Below are 19,631 nucleotides of genomic sequence, written 5' to 3' on the forward strand. Positions count from 1 at the left end.
CTCGGGAAAATTCCAAATCTCCTCGCTGTACCTGCTGTACTTTTCTCGAAATTGGAGATTTTCTTCTTCTTCCTCCTCGAATGCTTCCTAGGCTTGCGTGCCTAGATGCACGTTCAGTTGCACTCGTGCTACACACAACTCGTATTCCAGCTGTACCAGCTGTACTTCAGCTCGTGTACTTGTGCAGGGTACGAAAAATTTTTTTCGAAAAAAGAAACCTTCCTTGACGCAGATCCTTAACGCAGAAGTTCCTTGCGCTGCTCCCAATCGAAAAATGTACCTCCCTGTCACAGTCCGTACGGCGATCCGTACGGTATGGTCGACCGTATAGTATCCGTACGGATGTACGGACGGCCGTACGTCCGTACACGATTCGACGCCCAGCTGCGCCCACGCGCTGCCTGCACGCTGCCCGCGCTGCTGCTTGCGCTGCCCTGCGCTGAGCTGAGGATAGATAGAGAGGGTGGGTAGGCCAGGGTAGGGGGGAAGGATAGATAGCTCTGATACCAGTTGAAGGGGAAGGTTAGGAAGAGAAGAACAACGGGGAGAGAGTGAGAGAGAGAGAAGACTCCAAACATGCGGGTGTGAAGTGATGAGCCACACCACAAACTCATAGGTTTTATTAGGATTAGGTTTTTTTTTGTGTCATATTTTTAATAAAGGGGTGGCAATGTGCCTTTACCCCAACATCTAGCTCTCCCTTCCTTGGGCAAACCTTAGGAGTGAGGTAGCCCGGAAATGGAAGCTATCTTCTCCAAAAGGGCAGCCCTTCCCTCAAGCTCTAGCCTCATCATGGAGATCGAGATGCCGACTTGGAGGAGCTGCTCATCATCTACGACTTGCTGCTAGCTGCCCGTGCTGCCTCCAGCCTTTCTTTTCCTGCTCGCGCTGCCCCTATGCCTCTCCTTTCCTGCCTGCACTGCCTCCTCTTCTGCCCACGCTGCCACTTCTTCCTCCCCACTACATCTTCTCCCTGCTCGTTGCCCACGCTGCCTCTTCTGCATGCTGCCTCCTCTTTTACTCGCACCTGCCCGTTGCCTCCTCTTGGCACTGCCTTCTCTTCGGAGCTGCCACACTATGACTTCTCTTTCCACATCCCTCATTGTCAAGAGAAGTTCAAGGGCGAGGGGTTCCCTACGTGGCAAACTAAGATGCAGCTGCTCCTCATGAAATAAAATGTATGGGATGTGATTGAGGATGATCGCGACCACGCCACAACAATGGATATCCAACAACCCAAGATATGGAAGCAACAAAACTCAAGAGCCATTGGTCTTATTAGACTTTGCCTCACTGACACTTTGATTCATCATATCAACTTCAAATCAATGGCCAAGGAGATTTGGGAGCATCTCGAGAATCTTTTTTGTAATAAAATCAAAAACTCCAAGGTTTTCTTGAAGCTGCAATTTTATAAGTTGAAAATGGAGGATAATGATGCATTAAGTGCATGCTTGGCAAAATTGCAATCTCTTGTTCAACAACTTTCCAGCCGAAAGTGTCCACTTGATGATGAGGACAAAATGGCTGTCCTCATGAAGAGTATGGAAGGCATTTCTCGTCTTGAGAATACTCTTGAGGTACTTAGGCTTGCCTTGATAACTTTTGATGATATGGTGACTCTTCTTCTTGAAAAAGATCGCCGGAACAAAGGATCTCCGCTCTTTACATTAGGCACTGAGAGGCTCTTGCCTTCACCGGCAAATGGAAAGCCCATAAGAACATCACGTGCAGATATTGTAAGCGCAAGGGCCCTTTTTTTTTTTTTTGCAAAAAGAGACTTCTATTAAGTATTAAAGAAAAACAGTTAGAGCAAGCTCCATACGGGATACATCATGCAATGCACGAAAAGCTCAAGAGCCAAAAAGAAAGGATTGAGGCTGATAGTGCCATCTCAATCCGGTAGAAACCTCCGAGAAAAAGGGAGAACCCCTCCAAACTCGAAGAAATATAGTCCTTCTAGAAGAGGCTGCCCATGAAGGGCCCTGCATGCTAGCCCATATGGCTATCAAAGTGTGAACCGTGTCAGTCCAAATACCCGTGAACACCTGTAAAGGGTGTATCTGGGTGCCATCCAAGGCCTCAGAACATCTGGCTCTCCAAATGTGCCAAGATGAAATGCTAGCCAAAATCTCCCAAGAGGTGTCCACTGAAACATGAGAAGCTCTGAAGGGAGTAAGTGGTACATTCTGTAGAGAGCAGGGCTCTATCACCTGCCAGCTGACCGAGAGTGCCCAAGAAGAAGGCTCACCCTCATAAAACACCAAGGGCCCGGTAAGAGATAACCATGCGACCGAGCCCCAAGTCATGAAGAAAGGGGAAGTGTGAAAGATGCTGAGTATCCGAATCTTGATCTCCACAAGTTCACTGCAATCCCTCCATGAATAGAAAGCCAAAAGAAAAGAGTGATCTTTCTATTTCTGAGGGATTTCTAGAGCCTCCTCTAGAAATTTCTATGCAAATCTGCAGTGATGAAGAAGCTTTCCCAATGGGGGGCTCTGGAGGGAATCCAACCCCTACTGTTCAGCTGAAACCTCCTGGCATTACCAACCGTGAAACGAAAGAAGGGAATCCCCCTCTCTCGGTGCCCATGATCTATCCATTCCCACTCTCCTGGGTCCCACTACAAGCACCTGATAGGTGCATCTCCATATAACCACAACCTCCAGGATCCGAAGGCCAAGAGCAGAGGGTCGGGGTCTAAGTACCACTGCAAGCCCGCTCCATGGTCCACAAAACCAGCAATCCTGACAGGCTGAAAGGCAACCTCAAGAAGAATGCCATCCTTGGATGTAGAAAGTAAACCTCCATCCCCAACATCAAAGACCAGTGCGTCTTCCCCGAGACCTCAGAGAGCGATCACCTGTAAAGGAATTGATGTCCTCGAAAAAGCCCCCATCCAAGTGGTGGAAGTAATAGGCAGCTCAACTGTCCGTTCCACCGGGATGGCTGCATCTATCTGCTGAATCCTGCGTGCTACCCCTCTGAGGTGACTCACGGACTGCAGTCTCTGATCCTCAGGTAGCGTGATAAAAGATTTCCAAGTGCCTACTGTGTAGGCGGGGCCTCTCTCCCATTTAGACCACTGCATGTAATGGGAAGTGCCCAGTGGTCTGGCATGCTCGTCAAGAATACTATCATTCCAAATGATCGGCTGCCTATCAATCTCTTCGATGGTAGAAGGTGGAATCCTTCGAAGAGTGTTCCTGAAGCTCTCCCAAGCTTTCAGGATGGCAGTCATGAGAGGAGAGGCAGGAGATCTGAGAGGGGCTGATGTGAAAATCCAGCGAGGGCTGTCCACCCAATCATCTCCCAAGGTTAGTGTGCAAGCCTGAATGCGTCCAAAAAAGAAATCCTTCCAAGGTTCCTGTGAGTCCCCCCACCACCACCTTACAAAGCAATGCCCTACACTACAAGGGCCATATTGAAGCACATTGCTACACAAATAAAGCAAAAGAACAAGACCAGCATCCTGCCAACTTGGTTGAAGGAGAGGAGACCCCAGAGGAGATTCAAGTCATCGACCAAGCCCTATCTGCCCATGTCACCCTCATTGAGGATGACGACCCATATGTATTCTAATTTCTCTTATGCGAGTCAATAAAGGTCCTCTGCCTTGAGTAGTCCCTCTAAAATGCTATATGCTTTTGTGGCTTTGGAGTCATTAAGGGTACTCTGCTTTGGTAGTCCAAAAAATGATTGTATTGGGTGTTTACTCTTATGGCTATGCAAGTATCTCTTACTAGTTCAAAACAAAATTCATCATCTCCTCTAATCTTGCTGGCGATGACGGCAAATCCTTTTGCTCTTCCTCTCTCAAATAAGCCAACACAGACCAAATATGCTTATGCACTTTTGAATACAAGATTTCAACATGAAGATTTGCTCCAAATTCTAGCGATCTAATAGATGGACCAAGTTCCAGAGCAGATATCCAGAGCACACAAATAACAAGTCTATCTACCACACAATCTGACTAATACACACACAGACTCTTTGAAAGAGGGGAAAGACTACACAGCCTGAAACAGACTGAACTCAGAACTGAACTTCCCCAAAAAAAACTCAGAAAACAGTCAGCCTCAGAATACTATGAACCCACAGCCCACTGCTCAATGGCCAGCAAGACCCCCAAGTATAACCTCTGTGTGCATTCTTCTGTAATCATTGCTTTGCTCACTCCTAGGTAATTAGCATTTAACACTACCCAACCATGAGTACACAACTTGAGGCAACGGCCAGCCTATGCCCCTCATGCCCACAAACTGTCCAAATGAAGAACTAGCAGGTACAATCATCTGTAAACCTGCAGCTACGTTCACCGTACAAGCAGCCGTACAATCATACGTACGATAGCAGGTACTTACACCCCGTACAACCTCGTACTGCAGCCCGTACAAAGCCCACGCTTCAGATTCCGTACCAGCCCGTACGGTTCTTTCCAGCCTTCAATCAACGCACACCATCCGATGCAAGGCTACGCTTGTTCTCAAAGCTCATATACTCAAAGTTCCTGCAGTCGGAAACTTACACCTGTCTCATCACGTACGTAGGCCTTTTTCTTGATAGGCGCTCAGCCCTTCGCTTATGCACACACACACCCTCTTTCATCTACGGAAAGCCCCTCCTACAGTGTAGCCCTTCAACCAGCTAACAGTTGCGCTCCTTCAGCTGCTCTCTCCTCTTCACCCTACAAGCCTCCCACCATCACAATGGCCTCCAACCAGCCCACAAGCTCTTCGCAGCCCCTTCTCCCTCATTCTCTCCTGCCATTTCTCCCTTATCTGCAAGCCCAAGCTCCACGTACCATGCTTACTCATCGACCAGAAGCTTCCCTCTTCTATCACATGGCCACATGCATGAGCACGATGCCTTCCCAATCAGTCCAACCACCTCAGCCTAATTTGCCACCTTATCAGTGACATTTTACCACTCCCAAGACATTTCCCCCAAATCACATTAAATGCACATTTTGGACCTTTAGTCACATAATTCCACACACATTAGCATGCACATTGAAACTTGCATGCGCCCCCGTACACACAAATAAAAAGCCCCTTGACATGGGTAACATCCAAGTACACATTGACTCAGGAAAATATAAAAAAAACCCTTCATGACTTGACTTACATAACCCCAAAAACATTTCACTTGACCACACACTGGACACCCTTGCTCTGGGAGTCTGGTACAACCACATTGCATTTCATCATTTCCCAGAAATCCCTGTAGAAGTTTCTACCATCTGTACATCAGTGTAGAGTCCTTTTGGGAGTGTCCAGAACTCAATGCCACCACCAAGTAGCTATATACATAGCTATGCACCTACCCATCAACATGCAGACAATAATTCATGATCTGAAACAAAATCTGAGGGGTTGCCCTATCCTTCATAAGTGCTCTAAATTCCATCTTTTCCAGGAATCTCACTGCATTCTCATATGGCATCCCCCAAAACTCTAGAAAGTTCTCTGCCATCTCTCTCAGCTCTTCAACACTACAACTGACTGCACAACTTCACACTTGTAAAATGAAGTGCACAGGCCTCCGTGGAGGCACCAAAACGTGGATGGACAAAAGCAGTAGAGCCCAATCCGCCTTCACAGCCACCCTCATCCACGTTTAAAACACCCGAACAACACAATCACAAGGCAAAAGGCATTCATTCAACATCCTTCTCTCTACACATTCAATTCATACACTGGCTCCATTTTTCCCGGAAGCCATACAACCTTTAAAAAAAACCAATGGACCTCACAGCCCAACACAAGCTCCTACTGTCTGAGCTCAAGCTTACAAAGCATTCAGATACATAATGCATCCAATCCCACAATTCACATGATGTCTTACTTCAACTTTTCAAGACATCAACCCAAATCAAAATCAAGATTGTCTTCATCAAGAACAACAGCTCATAACTCTTTACGTGATCATAACTACTCCACAGCATCTCCTTCTTAAACACTGAGCTCTAGCATTCCATAAATCCCCCCAAAACTGCAGTCAGTGACCCAAGAGTGAGAGGGACTGGCTGGCTGATCACCTCGATCATCTCTGCTCTTACACAACTATCATCTGTATCAATATTGATGAGCTATCTCAACAATCTTTTGCTAAATCCCATCATTCGTACCTCTGTTGCACTAAATATTTCTTCCCCACCCTCAGTTTGATGCGAGCCAATCTTCAATATATATCCTTGTATGCTCATGAAGGTCACCCTCAAGCAAGCAAAGTCTCTTAAACAACTTCAAACATTGTTGCAACCATCCATCAAACTCTTTATCCCACACAATTTCATGAACTACAAATGTCTTTCTGTGTGCTCGCCTCAGCTATAGGTCTCTCTGCCCACCTAAGTCCTCTAGACCTGCACAATAGAGTCGCCATCTCTTGCAAGAAACTCCCAGAACCCACAGTTCTCCAAGCCTGCAGCTCAAACACCTCACCTACGCCACCCATGAACCTCCAAACAATTCTCCACCACCCAAGACCAAGAGCCCTCCACACCGGTCATCGTCGACCTCCTCGGCCTCTTGTCCTCTCCCTTCGTCGCCCATCTTCTACACCAGCAGCCGCTCCTCAACTCCTTTTTCATGCCATCCCTTCCCCCAAGCTCTCCTTTCGCTGCCCGTCTGCGTACGCGACCTCGTTCCTTCTCCAGAACTCTCCTTTTGCCACCTTTTCAATGCTCCTGATGCTCCCACAAGGAACCATCTGTTCCTTCAGCCTTTCTTCTGAGAGATCCCTGGTCTCTTATCGCCCACTATCCTCCCTGTGCTCCATCGCATCTGTCCTCGAGTTGCAGTCTCGCAATGCGCGCTCCACTCTCCAGCCATATGAGGCAATAGCTCCATCGTCCTCACAAAGCTTCCCTTCGTGCTTCCGAGCTCCTTCTCTTCCGCCTTCCTGTGGTCCTTCCGCCTGTATAGTGGCGACCCCTTCTCTTACTGAGCTCTCTTGCCCACCAACTTGCAGCTCCTTTGCGAGCTCACGCGCAGCCTTTCTTGCTCATGGAGCTTCTGTTATCTTCCTCAAGAGCCCTCCCTTCTCTGCTCATCAACCCATCTATCAGCCCGAGTCCATGACTTCTCCTTCCAAAAGCAATAGCCCACGGTCTTTTGTCACCCAAGTTACTCCCCTGGCTTACGATCTCTTCTCCAGCTGCAGTCGCGATCCCCAACTCAGCCCGGATCCTTCCCTTCAGTCAAAAACCTCCCTCAGCCGGATTCAAGATCCCCCTATCGCTCAAGATACTCCCTGACCTCACGTACTCCCCATGCCATCCTTCCCAGGCCACATTCAAGCTCTCGACCCCCGAACTTCAGAAGCTCTCCCCTTCAGAGCTCTCCTTCTTGTCGCTCATAGAGCTCTCCTTCTTCCCAAGGTCCTCCAATGCGCAGTATTCGATGACTTTCCCCCCAGACAGAAGAGTCCCTCCCGCTTCCAGCCGTCACCTTCACGTACATGCCAACATGTCATCTAGAAGCTCTTCTTCTCCCTCACGTAGCCACATGCATGGATACTTTTTTGATATGTGCCATGTCATCTTTTGCCTTTTCACCACTCTCCCACTCTTTCCTTCAAACTATACCAAGGCAATTAGTGCCTATACTCCTACCTTAGGCACCACCAACACATGCCAAAAGCGCTTAGCACCATATTGCCCATACTACCACATATGGTGAACACCATCCCGACACAAAGGATCTACAAGACAATCACGATAAAAAAAATGCTCATGCCCTCACACAGAAAGAACTCGGGAAAGGCGTATGTCATCCCATAACAAAACCCCGTCATACTCTGGATACCATGCTCTGAATTAGCTTGGTGCTCCTTCACTGCACTTCATCATCTCCCAGAGTCCCTGTAGAAGTGTCTTCCATCTCAAGACAATATTTCATCAGTGTGGAGTCCGTCATGAGGGTGTCCACAACTCAAAGCCACCACCAACTAGCTATGTACATAGCTATACACTCACCTATCAACATGCAACAAGTGAAAAACATTTTTTCATTTTTATCCACACAACGTACGTAGGCCTTTTTCTTCATAGGCGCTCAGCCCTTCACTTATGCACACACACACCCTCTTTCATCTACGGAAAGCCCCTCCTACAGTGTAGCCCTTCAACCAGCTAACAGTTGCGCTCCTTTAGCTGCTCTCTCCTCTTCACCCTACAAGCCTCCCACCATCGCAATGGCCTCCAACCAGCCCACAAGCTCTTCGCAGCCCCTTCTCCCTCATTCTCTCCTGCCATTTCTCCCTTATCTGCAAGCCCAAGCTCCACGTACCATGCTTACTTATCGACCAGAAGCTTCCCTCTTCTATCACGTAGCCACATGCATGAGCACGATGCCTTCCCAATCAGTCCAGCCACCTCAGCCTAATTTGCCACCTCATTAGTGACATTTTACCACTCCCAAGACATTTCCCCCAAATCACATTAAATGCACATTTTGGACCTTTAGTCACACAATTCCACACACATTAGCATGCACATTAAAACTTGCATGCGCCCCGTACACAAATAAAAAGCCCCTTGACATGGGTAACATCCAAGTACACATTGACTCAGGAAAATATATAAAAAACCCTTCATGACTTGACTTACATAACCCCAAAAACATTTCACTTGACCACACACTGGACACCCTTGCTCTGGGAGTCTGGTACAACCACATTGCATTTCATCATTTCCCAGAAATCCCTGTAGAAGTTTCTACCATCTGTACATCAGTGTAGAGTCCTTTTGGGAGTGTCCAGAACTCAATGCCACCACCAACTAGCTATATACATAGCTATGCACCTACCCATCAACATGCAACAAGTAAAAAACATATTTACATTTTTGTCCACACATCTCTAGCAACCCCTTTCTTCTGCTGTGACATTCATGTCCAGCAATGAGCCAAAAAGAGATGACAGATCCAAATTTTCTTCTTCTTCACTTTGCACTGACTTCCATTGATTTTGCCACTACTCATTATCTTCATGATCTTCTTCTTTCAATGCTACCATCAACCGTGCAAAGTATCTCTTCAACCGGACACCATTGACTCTCTTCTTATGTTTTTTATCATCTAAATCAGTCAATTGATAAGTTCTATTTTCAAATTCCTTCTCCACTCTGTATGGACCTTCCCACTTGGTTTGAAATGCAGTATGAAATGTACTATCCAGTTTGCTATTGTATCTGAGAACCAAGTCTCCATCTTTGATTTCTTTTTTCTTGATTTTTACATTTTCCAATTCTTGCCTCTGCACTCTGGCATAATGGGCAAAAGCCAAATCCCTATCTAACTGCATTACCTGCAGTGCTAGTAATCTCTCCTTGTAGCTGTCTACAGGCTCATATCCTTCTTCAACTAAAAATTTCAAAGCTGGTATCTCTACATTCAATGGCAGAATTGCTTCTTTCCCATATACCAAATGAAATGGAGAGAATTGAGTGCTATGCTTCACCGCTACCCTGTATGCCCACAAAACTCTATTCATCTCCAAATCCCAGTTTTTTGTGTGGCTCCCAGTCATCTTAGTCATCATCAATTTGAAATCTCCATTAATATTCTCATTCAACCCATTGCATTTGAGGGTAGTATGGGGTGATGTACTTATGATTTATATTCAGCTTGCTACATAAGTAATCTGTCACTTCTCCTCTGAATCCAGGACCATTATCTGAAAGTAACTCCAGGGGAATCCCAAATCTGCAGCATATGTGTTCATATATAAAATCAGCAGCCCCTTTGCTATCCACTCTCTTCACTGCCTTCACCTCTGCCCATTTTGATAAATACTCCACTGCAGTCAGCATATAACATTTCCCTCTGGCAGTTCTGGGTAGAGGACCAACTGCATCTATCCCCTATCTTTCAAAGATATCATAAACCAGCATAATATTTCTCGGCTCCATTTTAAGAATTCTTTTTCCCATCCTCTGACATTCATGGCAGGATCTGCACCAATGCTGCACATCCTTCTGTATTGAAGGCCACACATAACCCTCCAGAAGTATTTTCTGCAGTGTAATCTTAAAAGCATAGTCCTCCACAAGCTCCTTCATGACTGGATGACAGTATATAATATATTTCTTCTCTCCAAGGCACTCTTCTCAAGATTTGATCAGCTCCTCTCATGTAAAGCTCATCATCAATCATCATATACTGTCTGCTCTTCCGTATGAAGTGATATTTCTGATTCTTCTTAAGCTCCTGAGGTAGATGTCCAGTAAGTAAGAAATCCACTATTTGAGCCAGGAATTCTCTCCCTCTGTACAGTGGATCTTCAAGCTTTGCTATCACTGGATCTTGGTCACTCATCTCCTGAGCCAATTCATGTGCCATTTGATTATCCTCCCTTTGCACATGCTGGATATTCCATGCTGTAAATTGTTGAAGCAGCCTTTTTACTTTGGCTAGATACCCTCTCAACCTCGAGTTTCTTGCTTGCCAACTTCCTAGAACTTGCTTTACAACAAGTAGAGAATCTCCCTTGATCATTATCTTCTGAATCTTCAGCTTAAGTGCAGCCAGCAACCCCTCATATAATGCTGCATACTCCGCCTCATTATTACTTCCGAGGACTCCCTCCTTCTGAATCAGCTTGCTCTCTGAATCAGTAATCACATATCCTCCATTAGCTTGATGTAAACTCTTCTTGTATGAGCCATCAAAATGCAAGATAGATGCTCCTGGAATGATAGCATGCTCCTCTTTATCTATCTTCTTCTCTACTTCCTTTACCAAAATGGGACCCTCTTTGTATGTTAACAGATCTGCCAGTGTGGCTCTGGAAGTGCTCTCCACCAAAAATGAGAAAGTATATTCTTGTAGCTCAACTAACCATTTCATCATGCTTCGAGAAAGTGTTGAATTATTAACAAGCTGAGGCAATAAAGGGTAGCAAGTCAAAATTACAAATGGCTTTGAGATCAGATATGCCCTAAACTTCCTGCAAGCATACACCAAGCTCAACAGAATCAGCTTTGCCTCCGTATATCTCCTCTCTACTTCTGTTTTGACTCTGCTTGCATAATACATAGGCCTCATATAACGGGACTCCTCCCCTTTCTGTAATAAAATGGCTCCCATAGCATCAGGTCCAAATGAAGGGTTCACATAAAAGATCTGAGAGAAATCTGGAGCTTTCACACAAGCAATCTCTCCGAACACTTCCTTCACTCTATTGAACACTGCTTCACAATCCTCACTCCATTGGAGAGGTTCTTCTTTCATAGCTTGTTGCAAAGGATACAACAGCTGAGAGACTAAATGTATGAATCTTGTCATATACTTCACTTTCTGCACAAAAGTCTGCAACTGTTTTGATGTAGAGGGAGTTGGAAGTAAGATAAGGGCTTTCACCTTCTCTGGATCAGGTTCAATGCCATTTTGGGATACTATATGTCCCAATAATTTCACTTTGGAGCATCCCAAATGATATTTCCGTGGGTTGAATTGTCCTCCTACTTCATTTATTCTGTGGAACACTTGATCTAGCCTCCATGCATGCTCTCTCTTGGAACTGTACACACATATATCATCCAGAAATGCTCTCACAAATTTATCAATGGAAGGAGCTAACACTTCATCAGTATTCTCTTGATACCATGCCGGTGCATTCTTCAATCCAAATGGCACTACTCTGTAACAAAAGCAACCCCAGGGTGTGATGAATGTAGTTTTGATTTGATCCTCTTCAGCAATTGAAATCTGGAAGTATCCAGAGTATCTATCACACACACTGTATTTCTCATACCCTGCCACTCTATCCAATATATCATCAATAAAAGGAAGAGGATAATGATTGCTTTTAGTTACTGCATTGAGAGGCTTGTAGTCAATACATACTCTCCATCCTCCTGTGTGCTTAGGAATGATTACCACTGGACTGCCCCAATCTAAATGCTCCACTGGATATATCAGCCCAGCCTTGAGCAACTTATTCAACTCCTCTCTTAGCACGGGCAAAAGCTCTCTGTGTGTCCTCCTCAACTTCTGAAAAACAGGCCTGCTGCCTTCTTTTAACTCAATGTGCATTGGCTCACATCTGAAACCCCTGATCTCTTCATGTGAGGTTATAAACAGCTTTGGATACTGATGAATGACTCTCATATACTCCTCCTTTTCCATATCTTCCAGACTGAAATTCAGCATGGACAGCAATATCTCTTCTCTTTCTGTCTGGGAAGGTGGGGGTTGCATCAAATTATCCATATCTTCAAGCTTACTCTCCTCCTTAGCTTCTTGTACCTCTGCTGCCTGCAACTCATATGCATCAGACTCCTTCAATAGAAATGATACTTGCCCCTCCTCCTCAAATGTAGTACTTTCTTCTTCAGTCTCACTGTGTGACTCCTCCTCCATGCTTGTTTCTTCTAGTTCTTCTTCTATTTCCCGTCTGCTGCTCATATCAAATTTCTTGGCCTTTCCCTTCTTATTATGCACTGTAATTGTACCTATCTTCCAGTTTTGTATTGCTCCTACCTGTCTGAGCCAAGGTCTGCCCAAAATCAATGGGTATGCTCCTAAACCAGCAGGCATAATGTGGCAATTAATGCAATAGGATACTCCAAAAGCATCCACTACTACTCCCGTGCATATACCCAAACACTACACCTTCGCATGGTTTGCCAATCGGAGCCTAAAATCTGAATGTGCATTCAATTTTAGACCCAACCTCTCCATACATGCCTGAGTCATGACACTTATCTGTGCACCGCCATCAACATATGCCTCTCCAACACTCATACCTCCACACCATGCATCCACTGCAGGGCATAAATCTGGAAGATCTTCTACAGACATCATCTCCATCTCTCCTCTCGTAGGCTCCCGCTCATTACTTTTCCTGGGATTAGCCAACTTCTTCCATTCTCTTTTGAGCTTCGGACACAAACCAAGTAACTGTGCAAAGGTTATATTAGCTGTTCTCCCCTTCAAATCATTCATCAGTGTGTATTCCTCTTGTCCTTGACCCATATGCAAATCTGAAGTCTTGTAATGTTTCATGGGCCTCCGACTCTTCTTTTTAGGAGATTGAGGGCTGAGATCAAACTCCACATGCTTCCCTTTTTTTGCAGAAGGTCCATTCTCTCCTATTGCACTCCTTGTTCTCTTTGCTACTGGCATGATCTCCGGAATAGTCTCCACCCTAATCAGGCTGATTGCCTTCCCTTTTCCTTTATCATCCCATTTGACTCCACTGGTAGAGGGCTGATTCAAATCCTTCACTTCCACATTGAAGTCTCCTGACCTATCATTTGTCTTCTGCATCACAGGATAAACTTCTCCACCTACTCTTGCTGGCTTATCACAGTGAGGGCTGATATGTCCCCACTCTCCACAATTCTAGCACTTCACATTACTCATGTATCCCTGTCCTCTACCTGTTCCAACTATATTTCCTTCACTCCCAGCCTGTACATCTCTCCTGTTGTTTTGCACACCTCGGCCTCTTCCTCTTCCTGCAGTCTCCATCCAATTTAGACTGAGTGACTTCATAAGCTCTACAGCATCATGCAAGTCCTTCTTCAGGGAGTCATCCTGCATAGGAACAGACACCGGCTCTCTCTCTGCATAAGCCTTTATTATTTTTGGACTTCCAATCAGATTCCTAGGCTCTTCTTGCATGCCAAGCTGTCTCAGTCTCTGGACTTTCCATTCTTTCTCCCTGGCCACTCTGACAGCATCTTCAAAACTATCCAAATTCTTCAGCTCTACTTTCAATCTGAGTGTAGGCTTTAGGCCAGCTATGAAATGATCACGCTTGATCATTTGAGGTGGTACTTCTGGAACAAGAGCTTCACACCACAAACTCCATAATCTCCCAAACTGGATTATGTACTGATTCACATCTTGTTCTTCCGCCTGTCTCACTGAGCATAGCTCTTTCCAGACTTCATTAGGGCTTTTGGCTTGTGCAAACCGTGCAACGAAAGCTGCTCTCACCACTGTATACTCTGGATTTTGTTGCTGAGGATGTGTAGTCCTGAAGGTAGCAACTTGAGTCTGCAACCATGCTTTTGCATCTCCCTGTAAACAATAATTCAAGATTTGAAACAAAATCTCAGGGGTTGCCCTATCTTTCATAAGTGGTGTAAATTCCATCTTTTCCAGGAATCTTACTGCATTTTCATACGTCATCCCCCAGTACTCTGGGAAATCCTGTGCGATCCTCACAATCTTTCAACTGTCACACACCCTGGCTTTCTCAATCACAACAAAATTGGAAGGCAACAAAACAAACACACTACTGAAGAAGCTAACTCTGCATCCGAAGAGCATTCTTTTTCCTGCGGGCAAGCACTTTCAGAGCTCTCTGCACTCTGGCTCGGAGTCGGATCACACGTAGCTGGACTTCAATGCATCTGTCCTTCCTGTGACCACATTCTCCACAACACCACTCACACTGTATCACTCTCATGTGTGGATTTCTCCCCATTGCTTGCAACACGTCTCAGAACATCTGCTCCTCCAATCTTGTAAACTGAAGTGAACTGCCTCCGTGGAGGCACCAAAAGATGACTGCAAAAAAATGGTAGAGCTAAACTATGCCTTTGTACTCCCTACAGTATCTTCTTTCTGCTCACCCAAAGCACCAAACATAGGCACCAGACTTCCTATAGACCCTGGAAGTCACTATCTCTTACTAGTTCAAAACAAATTTCATCATCTCACTCTAATCTTGCTGGCGGTGACGGCAAATCCTTCCGCTCTTCCTCTCTCAAATAAGCCAACACAGACCAGATATTCTTATGCACTTCTGAATACAAGATTTCAACATGAAGATTTGCTCCAAATTCTAGCCTTCTAATAGATGGACCAAGTTCCATAGCAGATATCCAGAGCACACAAATAACAAGTCTATCTCCCACACAATCTGACTAACACACACACAGACTCTTTGAAAGAGGGGAAAGACTACACAGCCCGAAATAGATTGAACTCAGAACTGAACTTCCCCAAAAAAAACTCAGAAAACAGTCAGCCTCAGAATACTATGAACCCACAGCCCACTGCTCAATGGCCAGCAAGACGCCCAAGTATAACCTCTGTGTGCATTCTTCTGTAATCATTGCTTTGCTCACTCCCAGGTAATTAGCATTTAACACTACCCAACCATGAGTACACAACTTGAGGCAACGGCCAGCCTATGCCCATCATGCCCACAAACTGTCCAAATGAAGAACTAGCGGGTACAATCATCTGTAAACCTGTAGGTACGTTCACCATACAAGCAGCCGTACGACAGCAGGTACTTACACCCCGTACAACCTCGTACTGCAGCCCGCGCTTCAGATTCCGTACCAGCCCGTACGGTTCTTTCCAGCCTTCAATCAACGCACGCCATCCGATGCAAGGCTACGCTTGTTCTCAGAGCTCATATACTCAAAGTTCCTGCAGTCGGAAACTTACACCCGTCTCATCACGTACGTAGGCCTTTTTCTTGATAGGCGCTCAGCCCTTCGCTTCAGATACCATTGTGTGTGTACTATTGGCAGGGAGGGACACAATTGTTGGAGTGAGGAGAGAAAGAAAGAAAGTCTATTAACGTCCATGGAAGACCAAGAGGTCTATAGGGCAGCACAAAACCCTCATTTAGTACATCATCTTGGGGAGGGCACATGGCAGCTCCCGAATTGTACAAAAGCAAATCTATTTATTTGGAGTACCTACATAGTAATCTAATAAAGTATAATCGGCCATACACACCAGTTTAAGACTGAGAGTGGTGACAGTGGACTCAATGCAGTGAACAAGTGAAATGGCATGAGCTCCAAGCCTAGCCACCTTGTAATCAACAGTGACAATCTAATGCAACGGGAGTCTTTGATTAGTCTTGCAGAAATAAGTTATTTGTGACCTCCACTCCAGCACCCCACCTACATGTATGTCTCGAGCTGTGTCCACTTCAAGTCCACCTCGTGTTCGTCACCTCATGTCTCCCTTGTATTCATTTCATGAATCTGTAGCTTATTATCACATGCACTCTCGTCTGTATTGACATGTCTTCCATAGCTTAGAGCAGATTTCATGACACATCCCCCAATTGATTACCTCATTGCATAAGTAGCCCTAGGCCGAGGGTAATGCCTCTGCGAGTGTTCCGACCCACTCTTCACAACTTGTAGTCGGTCAAATCCATTCAACTAATCTTCTGATAAACCTCCGGCCTAGAGAGCATCTACATGTAGTGCTGCCAATTGAATTAGTGAGTCAAATAGGAAGTATTTTATCTACACAAGTGGAAGTGGGCCTGAAAGCACTCTCTGGCCAACCTGGCTAAGACAGCATGCCCTCTGGTTAGTTGTGCTTGAGTAACTAGTTTCAAGGTGAATTTGGACCTTAAGTAGAGGTATGATTGGACAAATTCCTCTTGCTCTTGTGCCAAAGTGTAACTCTTGGCATAGTTGACTGCTGCCATTGTTGATCATACTTGGTTCAATTAAGATAACATTAATGTTTCAGCTATCGTAGAACACTGTTACTCCTGCAAAATGCACGTGAAGGACCTTTGCTGTGAAAACCGGGACTAGGTCATCTCCATATAGCATGAAAGGATGAGAGTCTATGCTATTGATGGTCCCTTTCCACCCACAGTATCGAGAAAAGATGCTAAGTCACCAATGTTGAGTCCAAAAAAGGCGGGATTTTGGATAATCAGTTTTTTTTGTATTATTAGATGTTGGACAAAACAAGCCATGTATTTCTGTTGCATGCAAAACAATTTCTCTCAACTTGGGTTAATTTGACAAATTTAGTGAGAAAATTGCCTCTAGCTAAGCTAGCTAAAGGTCAAACAAGCTGTAAGTTAGGGTCACCTCTGTGGATCAAAATGTTAATTGGGTTTACAATTTTCATCAAATTGTTAATTTTCTGGTTGTTGTCTTCATGAATTTGTAGGTTTACAAATACATGTTTTCCTTGTAGATTTTACAAAAAGTTTATCTTCTTTGGTCAGGTTGGAGGTCAAATACTTGTGAAAGGAGGAAGCAAGGATGATCCTGCACAAAAGGTATGCAAAATTGGCATTGGTTTTATTTCTAGTAATCTCAGCTTTATGTATTTGCTGCTGACCTTCGATGAAAGGCTAATGACATCCCCATTAAAAAGTGTTCAGGGTTTCTATGTTGCCATTTATACTGAGATTTTCCTGATTTCGGCCTTTTCTCATCTTTATGTTGTGGCAATGGAGCTATGTGTAGGTGGGCCTTGCAACAATCAGCTCAATTGTACAACGGAGTGGGGGGAGTGCTCAACATCCTGCGGAGTTACTGGACACTAAATTAGAGGTTTTGCTTCAATTATAAATTGATATGTAAGACAGTATAGTGCTTATTACTTCGTTTCTCTTTGTCTAAACTCATCCACATTAGCTCACCGTATAAATTTATACCCTCATAGTAGGTTTAATCTATGGCTGTCATTTTTGGAGGATCCAAACCCCCCAAGCTCTGGCTTTTCAGAATGTAATATACACTTGAATAGACATCATCGAGTAACACTGAAGTATTTCAACTTTACCAAACTTGTTAAATGCTTCCTCTGAAATGAAAAGAGTCTGTAGTGAAATCCTTATACAACTTTGCAAGACATCATAACGTGCTTTTAAGAAGTGGAAAGTAGCAAGTGCATTTAGAGTAGTAAAACCAAACCTGCAGACCTCATCAAAGAAGAAATGCTTCACGAAACCTCATGTAAGAGAGAGAGAGACCTTTTCAATAGACCCAAGGAATGGGGGGAAGAGAGGGGAGAAAGAAAGAAAGAAACAAAGTTTATTAAAGTCTTCGGGAGACCGTGAAGGTCTATGAGACTAAAGATAACTGATACAATGAGCATAACGGTGGCGGTCAAAACGGGCCAGCCAACCGTTTCTACAAAAAAGAGGTTATGAAGGACGGTGTGTCTAGTCCTGATACAAAAAATATGTGTCTACCTCCAGATGATACAAAAAAGAAGGGGGGGGCACCAAAAATGGGGCAGAGGGGAGAGATACAATATATGTGCAGCTGGTGATCGTCAGAGACCAATCATAGAGGGGCCGGAAAAAACCCTGCGATAGATGATTGGCTTCTGACGTCACGCGGCCTAGTCGAGCTCGGTCGTCGGGGGCGGCGGGTGGCCCTATGGATGAGGGCAACGGTAACCCCGGTGGGGCGGGCAGAGAGCAGAGACGAGATGTCATGGACCCGGATGTGTGAGTCTGTCCGCTGGCGCAGCTGTCGTGGCTCTGGCTCTCGCTCACGTCCGCGTCGTCGGCTAGACTGAGGAGAGGTATCCTCTGATTGGAAGAAATCAGTGATGGGCCGCTGGGTGTCCTCACGCTGTGTGTGCTGCGCGTGTCACCGTGCTCAGAGAGAGGTATCTCGGTGGCGAGTCATCTCATGTAAGAAAGCAGCTAGGCATCGCTGATCTGGGAACTGCAGCATGTGTGGGAGGGGGCCAAATCCATCGTGGAAGAGGCAGTGGTACCGGCCTCGAATGGCATAATAGATAGGACGTCTGAAAGCAAAGTGCTCCTCCGACTCGATCTCCTGCAAGTCGCAAAGTGGGCAAAGGCGGCCCTCTCGTGGGATACCCTCTGCGCATCCGCTCTCGATCCGTAATCGGTGTGACAAAACCCTAAACTGATCGAGGGAGATCCGGAGCGCATGTGGTAGATGAAGCTGTGTGTAACCCGGAGGTGTGAAGCCCTCCTGTAAGATTTGGAGGCAGTGTCGGCGGTAGAAGTCGAGCTTCACAGGAAGCTCGGAGTGAAGAAACCATGTCCGCCAGGTGTGGAGCTGGAGCAGATTCGCTCGAATGTGCCAGTTGACCTCCTGGTCAGTGGGGGAGAGGGGAGATGGTGGAGCGTCGAGGCTGTACTGAAAAGGAGGCAACCGGTCTAAGTCGAGGCCCAGTCGGGTGAACCAACTGGAAAGACGACTATACCAGCATCGCTGGTCCCCATCAATGGATAAGGCCATAGAGGAGGATAGGGCTAGCCAAGGTAGGCGGAGGCGACCGTCGGCGAAGGAGCTGAAATCCCTGACTCTGTGGAGATAAGTGATAGCCTGGAAAGCCGCATCAAGCTGTAGGGGTGAGGCGTCGAACTCTGCTAGAATGATCTGGTGTGGTGACCGATGGTTTGCTGCGGATCATCCGAGCAAACATCAGTATCTGTAGGCGCTCGACTCGAGCCCACTCTGTGTCTAAAAGGTCGGCTCCCCACCACGGGCTACCGTACATGCCTGCTGGGCGGACCAAAGAATCAAAAAGGAGAGACTTGATCCGCGGGTCCTGGAAGTGGGAGTGGTAGCACTGTCGCTCCAGCCTAGCAAGAGCGGTGTAGCCCCGGCTGATCCTGGCCTGTATGGCCGGGCGCCTCGTGAAGATCGGGCCTGAGAAGACAACGCCCAAGTATGTGTAAGAGTCAACTATCTCAACAGGGTCACCGGCGAAGAGGAACTGCTCTCGGTGCATAGCGGGTCTGGAAGTGTTGAAGATCATCACCTTGGTTTTCCCAAGGTTGACCTTCAAGTCATGTGTATCACAGAATACTTGAAGTCCATCCAGGTGTCGCTGAAGACCAGTAGCAGAAGAGGATAGTAGTACTACATCGTCTGCGTATAGGAGAATCTGGAT

At 45.8% G+C, this 19,631-nt stretch overlaps 1 protein-coding gene across 3 annotated transcripts in view; it reads left to right on the plus strand.

Moving 5' to 3' along the window:
• The window catches only part of LOC147893752 (uncharacterized), a 222,335-nt gene that overhangs the window by 66,792 nt on the left and 135,912 nt on the right, over positions 1-19,631 (plus strand). For all 3 annotated transcript variants that reach the window (XM_087386150.1, XM_087386151.1, XM_087386152.1), the window contains 2 exons: positions 16,969-17,022; positions 17,213-17,299. In XM_087386150.1, the coding sequence (XP_087242276.1) occupies positions 16,969-17,022; positions 17,213-17,299 (141 nt within the window). The remainder of the gene's footprint in view (positions 1-16,968; positions 17,023-17,212; positions 17,300-19,631) is intronic.

This window comes from Dipteris shenzhenensis, chromosome 15 (genome assembly GCF_047967505.1).
Source record: "Dipteris shenzhenensis isolate YYH24624 ecotype China chromosome 15, Dip_SZ_1.0, whole genome shotgun sequence".
Taxonomy (NCBI): Eukaryota; Viridiplantae; Streptophyta; class Polypodiopsida; order Gleicheniales; family Dipteridaceae; genus Dipteris; species Dipteris shenzhenensis.